This window comes from Aedes aegypti, chromosome 2, assembly GCF_002204515.2.
Source record: "Aedes aegypti strain LVP_AGWG chromosome 2, AaegL5.0 Primary Assembly, whole genome shotgun sequence".
In the NCBI taxonomy this organism is placed as follows: domain Eukaryota; kingdom Metazoa; phylum Arthropoda; class Insecta; order Diptera; family Culicidae; genus Aedes; species Aedes aegypti.
Window position 1 is genome coordinate 309,917,680 of NC_035108.1, and position 13,151 is coordinate 309,930,830.

Sequence of the window (13,151 nt, forward strand, 5' to 3'; positions counted from 1 at the left end):
ACACCAGCTCTTACAGGAAGTCTTCCAGATCTGGAGTTCTGATAATTAACCTGAAGTGTACGATTTGACAGATAACTTTGAAATATTCTAACAATGTATGTTGGAAAATTAAAGTTTTTCAATTTAACGATCAAACCTTCATGCCAAACACTGTCGAATGCTTTTTCTATGTCTAGAAGAGCAAGACCAGTAGAATAGCCTTCAGATTTGTAGGAACGGATCAAATTTGTTACACGTAAGAGTTGATGAGTGGTCGAATGTCCATTGGCAAAAATTGAATTTTCGTTGATGTGGGCCATCATTCTGTTCAAAATAACCTTTTCAAAAAGTTTACTGATGGAGGAAAGCAAACTGATTGGACGATAGCTTCTGCATGATTTTTGTCTGGTTTTAAAATTGGAACAACTTCGGCATTTTTCCGTTTGTCAGGAAAATATGCTAATTGAAAACATTTGTCAAATATGTCAACTAAGAATAATAAGCTACTTTCTGGAAGTTTCTTGATGAGGGTGTAGAAAATTCCATCATCGCCAGGAGCTTTCATATATTTGAATTTTTAAATAATAGTTCTCACTTCTTCCAAATCAGTCTCCCAGGAATTTTCAAAAACGTTCTCTTGACTAAGAATATTTTCGAAGTCCTGAGTAACTTGATTTTCAATTGGACTAGTAAGTCCTAACATAAAATTGTGCGCACTTTCAAACTGCATAGCAAGTTTTTGAGCTTTTTCGCAATTAGTTAGTAATAATTTGTTTTCCTCTTTCAATGCCGGTGTAAGCTTCTGAGGCTTTCTCAATATTTTAGATAATTTCCAAAAGGGCTTAGAGCCAGGGTCCAATTGAGAAATTATATTTTCTAAATTTTTGTTTCTTAATTGTGAGAAACGTTTTTAATTTTTTTTTTCTGCAAATCCTGCCATATAATTTTCATAGCAGCATCGCGAGTGCGTTGAAATTACCTTCTCCTCACTTTTTTTAGACGGATCAAGAGTTTAAGATCATCGTCTATAATCACGGATTCAAATTTTACTTCACATTTTGGAATTGCAATGCTCCTGGCTTCAACAATGGAATTTGTTTCAAGAGCATTGTCAATATCAAGTTTTGTTTGTAAAGATATGTTAACATCAATATTAGAGTCAATATATGTTTCATATATATTCCAGTCGGCTCAAAAATAAATTAAAGTGGAGCTGACAGGATTCAGAATCGCTTCATGAGATATTTGAAATGTAACAGGAACATGATCAGAATCAAAATCAGCATGAGTAACTAATTGACTTCAAAGATGACTAGAGTCGGTTAAGACCAAATCAATCGGAGATTAGTTTTTAGAAAAGGAAACACATGTAAGGCTATCAGGGTATTGAATTGAGAAATATTCTGAAGAGCACTCATCAAATAAAATTCTGCTGTTGGAATTACTTTGAGAATTATTCCATAACCGATGTTTGGCATTAAAGTCACCAATGACAAAAATTTTTGACTGATTGCGAGTCAATTTTCGCAAGTAAGTTGGAAGCAAATTAACTTGCTGTCCAGAGCATTGAAAAGGCAAATAGGCAGCTATGAAAGCATATTTACCAAGCTGTGTTTCAACAGAAACACCTAAAGTTTCAAAACCTTTAGTTTCAAATGATGAAAACAGTTGCTGTTTTATACGCCTATGAATGATGATTGCAACTCCTCCACATGCCCCATCAAGTCGATCATTACGATAAACAAAAAAGTTATGATCTCTTTTGAGTTTAGATCCAGGTTTCAAATACGTTTCAGTAATAACTGCTATACGCACGTTATTAGCTGTGAGAAAATTAAACGACTCGTCCTTTTTACCATTCAAAGAGCGAGCATTCAAATTTAAAATATTTAAATTATTATTTGGATCCATTAGAAAAACGTAATCCAATAACAAATTGATTAGTAAATTTTACACCGACTTGGACTGCTTCAGTCATAGTGGTGGCTTTGAACATTGCATCAATCATTAGATTCAATTGTTCATTTAGAAAATTAAAATCAGAGGCAGACATATCACTTGAAGTGGGTACATTATCTGATGATTTCCCGTTATAATTTTCGGAAGACGAAGAGGCGGAGTAGAAGTTTCCTGTGGCGGCAGGGTTTTTTTTTCAATTGATTTGAAACAATTAGAACGGGTACTCATAGTATGAATAAGGGAGGAGTTAAAATTACCTGCTACGATATTGGCAAAGGATTTTCCTTGGGTATATACATTCGAAATTAAAAGATTCGAAAGGCTACCCGACGGATTAAAATTAGTTTGTTAATGAGCATGATTATGATCTACCTGATGGGTATGATTCCTAATCAAGCGAGCGTTAACTGAAAAATGAGCATTGTTAGATACTCTACCAGGCAAATTACGAAAACGACCGTTATCGTAACGATTATTATCTTTCATCTGCCTGGCACGAGCCTTGACGACTCACCTACGCGAAGGGCAAGCCCAAAAATTTGACTTATGATTGCTCCCGCAATTCGAGCATATAAACATGTTGGTATCTTCCTTCACTGGACAGAGGTCCTTGGCGTGAGAAGAACCTCCACAAATCATGCATCATGCGGCAATGTTTTGTACCTTGACCCCACTTTTGGCACCGATGGCTCTGAGTGGGGTTCTGGTAATTTCCTCCAGGTTTCTGGAAATGTTTCCATGTCACACGGACATCGAACATAATTCTTGCTTTTTCTAAAGCTTTAATATTATTTAGTTCTTTTTTGTTAAAGTGAACTAAATAATATTCTTGAGAAAGCCCTTTCCTAACAATGCCAGATTGGGTTCACTTTTTCATAATGATTACTTGGACTGGGGAAAATCCAAGTAAATCATTTATTCCATTTTCGATCTCTTCAGGAGACTTATAGTCACTTGAGAGACCTTTCAAGACAACTTTGAACAAACGTTCAGTTTTGTCGTCATCAGTAAAAAATTTGTGCTTCTTCTCTTCAAGATGTTTGAGAAGAAGTTCACGATCTTTGAGAGTTCCCGGCAAAACGCGACTATCTCCTTTCTTTGCGATTTGGGAGGAAACCTTGATTCCCCTAATGCAGTTCAAGTTCTCCTGCCTAAATCCCCCAAGTTCGGAACAACTGACCACGATAGGCGGCACTCTTTGCTTCCTCACTTGAATTCAAAAGCCTGGGCTAGAGACTGCTTCGATTTGGTGTTCGGAAAATTTGTCTGGGGCATCGAATTGATTGCTCATTTCGATGAAATTATCAATTATCCACTTCATTCTTGGAACAAAGTTCGCATTCCGGAGAACCTTCTTGCCACGTTTAGTGACAGCTTTAAATCCCACTTTTTTGGAAGGAAGTTGTGAATTCAGAGATTCACCCTTCCTTTTGTTTGTAGTTGCAACCATGTTTAGTGAATAAACGAAAGAAGACGAGACCTCATAAGAGGATTTTCCCAAGACGGTGTCCAAGAAGGATTACCACCGCTAGCTTTCGCCAACGGGTCCAACGAAAAATCGAAGGCGCGGGTCCAAACAAGGATCATAAAGAGATCAATAGTAGAAAAAATAGTACTGAAAAGTACTGTTTTAGTAGCACTGAAAAGTACCGTTTTTAATTTTAGCACTGAAAAGCACTGTTTTATTGCTTTAGGTAGTTTTTATAAAACTTCCAAGAGCAGAGAGAATTCGTGTACGCACAGCACGATGCTCACTGACAAACGGCCATTAAGCCAAACGATCATTATGCCAATCCAAAATCTCTCGGTATTCTCTCTCTTCCCTACCGATGTTAGAGAGAGCTGCACCTACCAAATGGGGGTAGTTTGGTCCAAACAGTAAAATTTGGGTAAATGCAGAAAGGAAGCTAGATGGTATGAGCCAAACCCACGCAAGTTCTCATGCCACAGTTGAACCCATTGATTGATTTTTGAATATAAGTTCACCAACATCGGCTTGCATTTCCGATTGAATGCGTAGCTTAATTAACTTCGCACTGCAAATACTCTATCAAGATCAACCGCGGATGTACAATCTCCGGTTGGAAGAAATAAGCGCTTCTGTCGATGAGTGCATCGCATCAAGCCACGTGGGCAAACACGATTCCAGCAAAACCGACCCAACAGATGAAGCGCCCATTTAATTACCACTCGAAAACGCTAAATTCCGAAGCGAACTAATCACTTTTCGCCGTAATACTGTTTATCTCACCAATCCGCAGATAGTCGATCAGAATGGACTCATCTTCAAACAGTGCTCCTACAACTGGTGGGATCACAGTTTGGCCATCGGCGAGGTGCTGTTCCTGGCATGGGGCATCCGCGTTTGCTACAACGTCCGGAATGCCGAGTCACTCTACAACGAGGCCCGGCTCATCTCGTATGCCATCTACAACATCGCGCTCGTCAACACCACCATGGTTGCGTTCCAGTGAGTATACATATGTGTGTTTGAGGGGACAGATTATCGATTCACCCTCTTAGGGCTGGGGCAGTTTCTCACATTTAGTTAATTCATTACCATTTGATTCAAAAGGCCAACTCAGAGTTGTGGTGAAAGAAATTTTAACTGAATATGACTCAATTAAGCTATCAGCACATAGTGTCCAATATTTGGCTAGAAATGGACTTTACATAGGTCAAACATCTCTTGAAAAAGAAAAGAATATATCCATTATGATCAAATTTTATGCCAATTCCTGAAGTTTAACAGATTAGGGATATTTTGAATAGGAACCTACATATTTCAAAATTCCTCTATTATCTTATATATGAATTCGAATAAATATAGAAGATAAACAAATGTTCATTTCCGAAACTGGTCAAACAAAAATTGACATGTATCGCACTAAAATAGTAGCGCCCGGTCGCTAGAAATAACCACAAAATGTTTGCCAACAAACTGGCCTTCAACGCAATGTTACAGTGGACTAATAACCGTTAATCTTTCCTCTCCTCCCACGCGCCTCGACAGTTTATTCTTCTTCCCACAAGCCGGGCCCGATATAAAATATCTGTTGGGCTTCATCCGGACACAGCTCAGCACATCCGTAACGATAGCGCTCGTGTTTGGACCAAAAATTTTGCGGATACTGCGTGGACAGGGCGACCAGTGGGATCAACGAGCCCGGAAACGGGGAATAACCGCATCGTTTTCTCTCAACGGCATCGGTTTGGTTCCGGAGGAAACCGCAGACCTCTACCAGGAAAATGAAGAGCTGAAGGTAAGCCATAAACCCATAAACAAAGTCATTCCAGAAAAAAAAACACGCGAACTCAACATTAATCCCCTTGTTTCGATTTCGTATGTTTTTTTCTTCCAAGGAAGAAATTCAGAAACTCGCTGCTCAAATTGAATTTATGAGGATTGTTCACATGGAGATGAACAATCGACATCTGAAGCCAAAACCGGGGGGTTACTTTACACTGAAAAGTCCACTCGGAAAGAGTATTGGTGGCAGTGGACTACACTCATCGCACAAGCACAAATATCCGAAGGAGGACTCACTCAAGGAAACCAGCGGCATCACCGAGGATGGCCACAGCGGAACCAACAGCTGCTACTCCGGCACGGCCAATTCCGTTGGGTAAGTTACACATTCAGTAGGAGGCGTGGGTTTAAATGCGCCTAAGATGTACCAGGGTAAAGACCAAATCTCGCATACTCTGAGATAACGCCCTAAAAGCCATTGGTAGCCACGTGTGTAGCTCGTTGTTCCTGATCAAAAGAAAGAATAAGCATCCAAACCAACATCACGGGCAGGTAGATAATAATCCTTTCTTTCCCATAGCGTTGTTAAATGACATGAAAATCCATTCAAATGCTCAGAAACAATGAGCTACACACATGGTTACCAATGGCTTTTAGGGCGAGATCAGAAGATATGCGAGAAATAGAATGATTTATTTTATATGCATGCTGATGAGTTATACATAACTGAGGCCTTAAGTGTCCGTAATATGAGTCAAAACGGTATTGCAATTCTGTGAAATTCGAAGTTCCTGAATATTACTTTATTCTACAAATAATATTTTGGCTATGTATTAGTTATGGGATCAAATGACCTCAGCCTATATGTGATTTAAAATATATATTACTCAACAGATATACTGTATACCATACTCAACTTTATATTTTACTCAACAGAAACTTATTTGGAATAATGTATATAATAATAATAAATAATAATTTATAATTACGCGTTTGATAACTTATTCGAAGTTTCAAATACTTAAAACATTTAAACCTTTTGATTACAACTTTTGATGAAATGACAAGTTCCCCTACAAATGGGAGATTTGTGCCTCCTCTGAAGATTTTTTGCGCTCTGGCATTGTCTTTCGTATAGACAAAGTGTTGCAAGTAATTTTTTGTAAGCAAATTGTTATAGATTCCGAGAAAATGCGGTTGGATCAAATCCTCCTAGGGATCAAGCATGTCCAATCCCCCCTACAGTTCAAATCAGTTCCCAGACTTATTGCTTGTTTCAAACTCAAATCAAAATGTTTCACCTTATGCTATCGTTGAAGCATAAATTCGTATCGCTTTTTTAAACTGTCATTATCGTCCGCTTTCAGCGATCTAAAATTGCATGCAAAGATACTTCAAGTCAGAAAATTATACTATTTATCATCATCCATTCGAGGTACTAAAGCAAAGCATGTTTATGGTCCATCGCCAGCCATAAAGTATATTTTACGATTCGTTTCATGACTCATTTCACCCGCACCGAGTTATGGTCTTGAAGTTTCTCGACCAAATTGATGAGCATCGCTGCCATGCTGACTTACTGCGTGTCATATTATTTAGAGCTTCCGTGCCTTGTTGTTTGTTGCTTTTCGGTGGTGGAATACTAACTGATATCAGTTTGGCTCCTATTGATCATTTTATTTCGTGGTTTGTCGTAACCATTGAAAATCCTCATGCCATCAACACAGAATTATGAAAATTGATAAACACATTTTATCGAATAGTTATTAGTTATAGGTAGATTGATTGTCGTTAAAGGGACGTCCATAAATGACGTAGCACTTTTTGGAAGGTTTTTGAACAACCCTCCTCCCTACCCGAGCAACACACATGTTATAATTGTGTATTATCAACTCATATATGACTAGTTTTGGTCATATATTATTTGATAATACACAATTATAACATGTGTGTTGCTGGAGCAACTTAACCTTTTTTCGCATAACTGATACATGATTCATCACAAAACCGTGGACTCCCCCTCACCATAGAATGCTACATCATTCATTTCAATTCATTTTTTAAAGCTGCATTACATAGAAAAAAAGGATTGAATTAGGGACGAATTGAATATGTAACTCTCCTATTTAACTTACTTGCTTCAATTAGATTGAACTAGAAAAGTGAACATGTTTCAAATTGGTTCTCCCGATTTAACTATTTCGCTTGTCCTTGTCTAAGCCGACAATTTAAAAAATCAGGATCAGTCGGATACCGTTTCGATTCAAATTACGGACACGTTGATTCGAAATCCAGACAGCTCATGCAGAGCATAACTTTAATAGTCAAATCAATAGGGCAGACGGGAATATCAAAATCATATCCCGAATCAAAACAATTTTGGTTTCATATCTCATTCTGATATTAAAAAGAATGCTCGTAGTTCCATCTTCTTATGCACTGCACTTCGCAAGTTAGATATTTACCGTGTTGATTCGAAGTGTCCTGATGCTTCGAATCTCGGACACCGGCCCAAAATCATCCAATTTTTTTTTTTTTTTGACATCTTTTATACATGGAGCATGTAGAAGGCATCTAAATTATGGATTTTGGGCGAAAAAAACGGAATGTCGTCCAAAAACACCGCGAAAACGGCCAGTTTCCGGCTTTTGAGGCGTTCGGCAATTCCAATCAACACGGTATCAAGAAAAATATATTAAACAATGTTAAAAAGTATTTATTCTCCTCAAAAGAGTGATGTTCTATGACACCTTAAAACTGGCAGTTTAAAAAAAGTTATCTAAAAGCTTTTTTGTCGATTTATTTAAAATAAACTATCTCAAATTCCGCGCAGACTCATTTCCCAAGCAAAGTAGAATATCAAAAAGAAAACAAGTCGAAAACATAATTTGTTTTCAGCATCAAGCTGATATTATAATTTTATATCAGTTTATCATTGAAATATTCGATATCATATTTTTTCATTAGAGTTTCCATCCCGTGAAATGAGATTTCCAGGGATTCCCATTTCCCGCGAAACAGTTTTCTGTTTCCCAGGATTTCTATATTTCCTGGAAAGTTCTATTCGATTGAAGAATTTACTATCTCTATTCAAACAAAAAATGTCTCTACAAAGACTAATTAAAGACCCCTATGTCCAAAATTTTATGGCTCTTAAGGTAATCTAGAATGCAGTACTAGAAGTGGTACGCCCGAGTGGGACAGACCTGGTCTCTATGCATACAAAAAAATGTTGAAAAAATTGTAGTTCGTAGACTTACTTACATACTTTTGCTGGCTCTACGTCCTTCAAGACATGACCTGCGCCACAATGTTACGCCAACTAACTCGGTCCATGCTCGTTGCGTCCACCTAGCTCGTTGCGCTCCCCTTCGTCTTGTACCGGCCGGATTTGAGGTGAACACCATTTCTCACAACGTGTCTCGCCCATCGTACCCTTCCAGCTTTGGCGACTTTCTGGATATTGGGTTCACCGTAGAGTTGCGCAAGCTCGTGGTTCATTCTTCTCCTCCATACGCCGTTCTCACATACTCCGCCGAAGATCGTCCTAAGCACACGTCGTTCAAAAACTCCTAGCGCTTGCAGGTCCTCTTCGAGCATTGTCCACGTCTCATGCCCGTAGAGGACTACCGGTCTTATTAGCGTCTTGTACATGGTACACTTAGTACGGAAGTGAAGTTTACCAGACCGCAAGGTCTTGTGGAGTCCGTAGTAAGCACGACTTCCGGCAATGGTACGTCTTCGAATTTCTCTGCTGCAGTTGTTATCCGACGTTATCAATGATCCGAGATAGACAAATTCGTTCACCACCTCGAACTCATCCCCGTCGATCATCACGCGTCTGCCAATGCGAGCTCTATCGCGCTCGGTTCCTCCAGCCAGCAGATATTTCGTCTTCGACGTATTTACCTTCAATCCAACCCGATCTTCTTCACGTATCAGCCTGGTATACTGTTCAGAAACCAACTGGAACGTTCTTCCGACAATGTCCACGTCGTCAGCGAAGCAGATGAACTGGCTGGACTTATTGAAGATCGTGCCCCGCATGTTGAAGCTCGCCCGTTTCATAACACCTTCTAGCGCAATATTGAACAGGAGGCAGGAAAGACCATCGCCTTGTCGAAGTCCTTTGCGTGTTTCAAACGGGTCCGATAATGTACCCGATATCTTCACACAGCACTGTACACTATCCATCGTTGCTTTGATCAGTCTAGTCAGTTTCCCGGGAAAACCATTCTCGTCCATAATCTTCCATAACTCTTCGCGGTCGATGGTATCATAGGCCGCTTTGAAATCGATGAACAGGTGGTGCGTAGGGACTTGATATTCGCGACATTTTTGGAGGATCTGTCGCAACATAAAGATTTGGTCTGTTGTCGATCGCCCGTCCACAAAACCGACTTGATAACTTCCCACAAATCTGCTTGCCAGTGGCGATAGACGGCGGAAGATGATCTGGGAAAGCACTTTATAGGCTGCGTTAAGAATGGTGATCGCTCGATAGTTCTCACATTCTAACTTGTCACCCTTTTTGTATATTGGGTATATTATTCCCTCCTTCCACTCCTCCGGTAGCTGTTCTGTATCCCAGATCCTGGCTATCAATCGGTGCAGACAAGTGGCCAACCTGTCCGGGCCCATTTTAATAAGTTCCGCTCCAATATCATCCTTTCCAGCTGTTTTGTTGTTCTTGAGCTGTTTGATAGCATCCTTAACTTCGCCTATTGTGGGAGTTGGCACGTCTCCCTCATCCGCCGTACTGATGAAGTCATTCCTCCTGCTGTCCTGATCTTCCTCCTCTGCGCCGTTTAGGTGTTCATCGTAGTGGTGCTTCCACCTTTCGATCACCTCACGTTCGTCCGTCAAGATACCTCCATCCTTATCCCGGCACATTTCGGCTCGCGGCACAAAGTCTTTGCGGGATGCATTGAGTTTCTTGTAGAACTTACGTGTTTCTTGAAAACGATACAGCTGCTCCATCTCTTCGCACTCCAACTCTTCCAGGCGGCGCTTTTTATCCCGGAATAGATGGGTTTGCTGTCTTCGCTTCTGTTTGTATCTTTCCACGTTTTGACGGGTGCCTTGCTGCAGCATCATCGCCCGCGCTGCATTCTTCTATTCTATTCTATTCTATTCTATTCTAAGTACTTGCACAGCCAATATTGAAAAGCATCCTGGAAATACTGAAATTTCTTCCAGTACTTTCTTGTCAGCATTAATATTTGCAGCATATCAATGATTTGATACAAATATTAAAATGGCCAGGCCCACTGTGCAGACTTGGGGTTTGAAGGTAATTCAAATATTTCCGACGATCAGATTATTCACGAATGAATAACATGATAGACAGGAAATTTTGAAATATTGTGAGGGAAGAAACGGGGACAACCGTACCAACCGTTCCATTTAGGGAGATAGGCAAAATCGTTGGGAGTGGCGTTGCTAAGAAAGTTAATGCGCACTCCATTGTTGTTTGTCCTTTTCCTAGGATGGGACACAGGTATTTCTCCCGTATGTCCTGGCTCTGAAGCCTGGGCTTAAGCGCCCTTACTCGCTCTCTGAAACGAAAACAAAAGTTACTCTGATCCCCATCCCGTAAAACATCAATTTATGTATGTAAATTGATAGTGAATAACAATGAACACACGCAAAAGCGCCACAAATCCTTAAAGTGGCATTTTGGACTACGTTCCCCTATTTGTTTTGATATGTATACTTGAAATAATAACAATAATAATCAGAACAATCTCACTCAGTTGATCGAAGGCCACGGTGGAGGTGTCATCGCCATGAAAGCTTCCATCTACTGCGCTTCCATCCCCTTTCGCTCATGCCAGAAAACGCTCACGATCGATCACACGTCAGGTGCACATTTATTCCACTTTTGCCGATTCACATTTTTTGCACTAATGTAGCTTCTTAACTACCGATTTTTATTTCATCAAATTTGATTACGCAAAGAATTGTTTCAAAGCACAAGCTGAATTCCAAAAAATTTCAAAACGCGGAACCGAGGTAAACGTGACCTCATCGCCCGCGCTGCATCGCCCGCGCTGCATTCTTCTCATCCAAAACCGACTGACACTCCTCGTCGAACCAACCGTTCCGTCGATTTCCTTCCACGAATTCAATGGCACCATGCGCTGCGTTGTTAATGGCTGCTTTGAGACTACTCCAGCAGTCCTCAAGAGGGGCTTCGGTCAGCTCTCCCTCTTCCGGCAACGCTGCCTCAGGGCTTTGCGCGTATTCAGTTGCGACTTCGGGTTGCTTGAGTCGTTCCAGATTGTACCGGGGCGGGCGTCGGTACCGAATGTTGTTCACAACGGTGCACTTTAACCGTCACAAGGTAGTGGTCCGAATCGATGTTTGCGCCGCGATAGGTTCTGACATCGATAATGTCCGAGAAGTGCCTTCCATCAATCAAAACGTGGTCGATTTGCGATTCAGTCTGTTGGGGTGATCTCCAGGTGTACCGACACGGGAGGCTGTGCTGGAAGTAGGTACTACGTATGGCCATGTTTTTGGAGGCGGCGAAATCAATCAGTCTAAAGCCGTTTTCGTTCATAAGCTGGTGAGCGCTGAACTTCCCTATAATCGGTCTAAATTCCTCCTCCTGGCCAACCTGAGCGTTGAGATCTCCGATAACGATTTTGACATCATGGCTTGGGCAGCCGTCGTATTCACGTTCCAGCTGCGCGTAGAAAGCGTCCTTATCGTCATCGTCACTTGCTAGGTGAGGGCTGTGCACGTTGATTAAGCTGATATTGAAGAAACGGCCTTTAATCCTCAACTTGCACATTCTGTTGTCGATTGGCCACCACCCAATCACGCGCCTCTGCATTTTGCCCATCACGATAAAAGCTGTACCCAGCTCATGTCTGTTGCCGCAGCTCTGGTAGATGGTATAACCATCCCTATACGTATGTACCGTCGACCCTTTCAAGCAAACCTCCTGCAGCGCTACGATGTCGAACTTGCGGTCCCTCAATAATTCGGAAAGAATGCGGGTACTTCCCAAGAAATTGAGAGACTTACAGTTCCATGATCCGAGTTTCCAATCGTTAGTCCGTTTTCGATGCCTGGGTCTATGCCGATTGTTCCGGTGCGAATTTACATTGTATGCTTCCTGTACTGATGATTTTTACGGCTGGCTTGTAAGGCCTGCACCAACTCCCTGTCTCGCCGGAGGATCATCGTGCACAGCACTGTTTAGAGTCCCACGCTGGCACTAGGACGCTGATCAGCCGCTCCTAACATGGAGAACAGACGCTGTTTTGAGCCGCTCCTAACATGGAGAACCCTCAGAAGAGAGGAGCCCCCCTTCCCTGTCAGCATACGACCAAGGTTCCACCAGGGTTGGTTACCCGATCTTCCCTATGGTTACTCATACCCGGCACCACGGGGAGGTAGAGATAGGAGTTACTGGACAAGAGGCTAAGGACCACAAATGGGGTCCATTTTATACCTGCAGGTACGCGAAGTACCAATGGTACGCATTGTCCAGTCATTTACCACCCGTAGTTCGTAGACACAAAAGTCAATTTGAATAAATGAGATGATAAATTGTGAAAAATAATGGAATCGTTCTGATGGGCTTCGATCCCACAACTCCCAATACGCTAGATTGAGCGCGTTAACCAACTACACCACAGAACGGGTAACGAATCTGCAGCGCCGTCAGCCAACCTGAAACCAAAGCCTGTCTTACATTTTCCATCCCAACTCTACATCTCCTTCGGCTCTCTTAGATGCCCAATTCGACTCTCCTTTTTCAAAACACCGTCGGCTGGTTCAAGCCGTAATAGACATTACAATCCTAGCTGCGAGTGGCGATCTCTCTATCGCAAAGGTTCAAAGCGATACGACCAAAGGCGATTCTGACCTCGGTGAATCGCGCGACAACCAAAAGCTTAACCGTCCGGCTGTTGATCGATTTGTTACTGTTAGAACTAGCTTCTGGTAA

At 41.4% G+C, this 13,151-nt stretch overlaps 1 protein-coding gene across 8 annotated transcripts in view; it reads left to right on the forward strand.

Annotated features, from left to right (window-relative positions):
• LOC5564970 (probable G-protein coupled receptor CG31760) overlaps positions 1-13,151 on the forward strand; it is a 267,572-nt gene that overhangs the window by 208,224 nt on the left and 46,197 nt on the right. For 7 of the 8 annotated variants that reach the window (XM_021845678.1, XM_021845684.1, XM_021845682.1 and 4 more), the window contains exons 9-11: positions 4,200-4,408; positions 4,952-5,201; positions 5,302-5,564. In XM_021845678.1, the coding sequence (XP_021701370.1) occupies positions 4,200-4,408; positions 4,952-5,201; positions 5,302-5,564 (722 nt within the window). Of the gene's footprint in view, positions 1-4,199; positions 4,409-4,951; positions 5,202-5,301; positions 5,565-13,151 lie in introns of those variants that run through there. The other variant, XM_021845685.1, reaches the window with a different exon arrangement.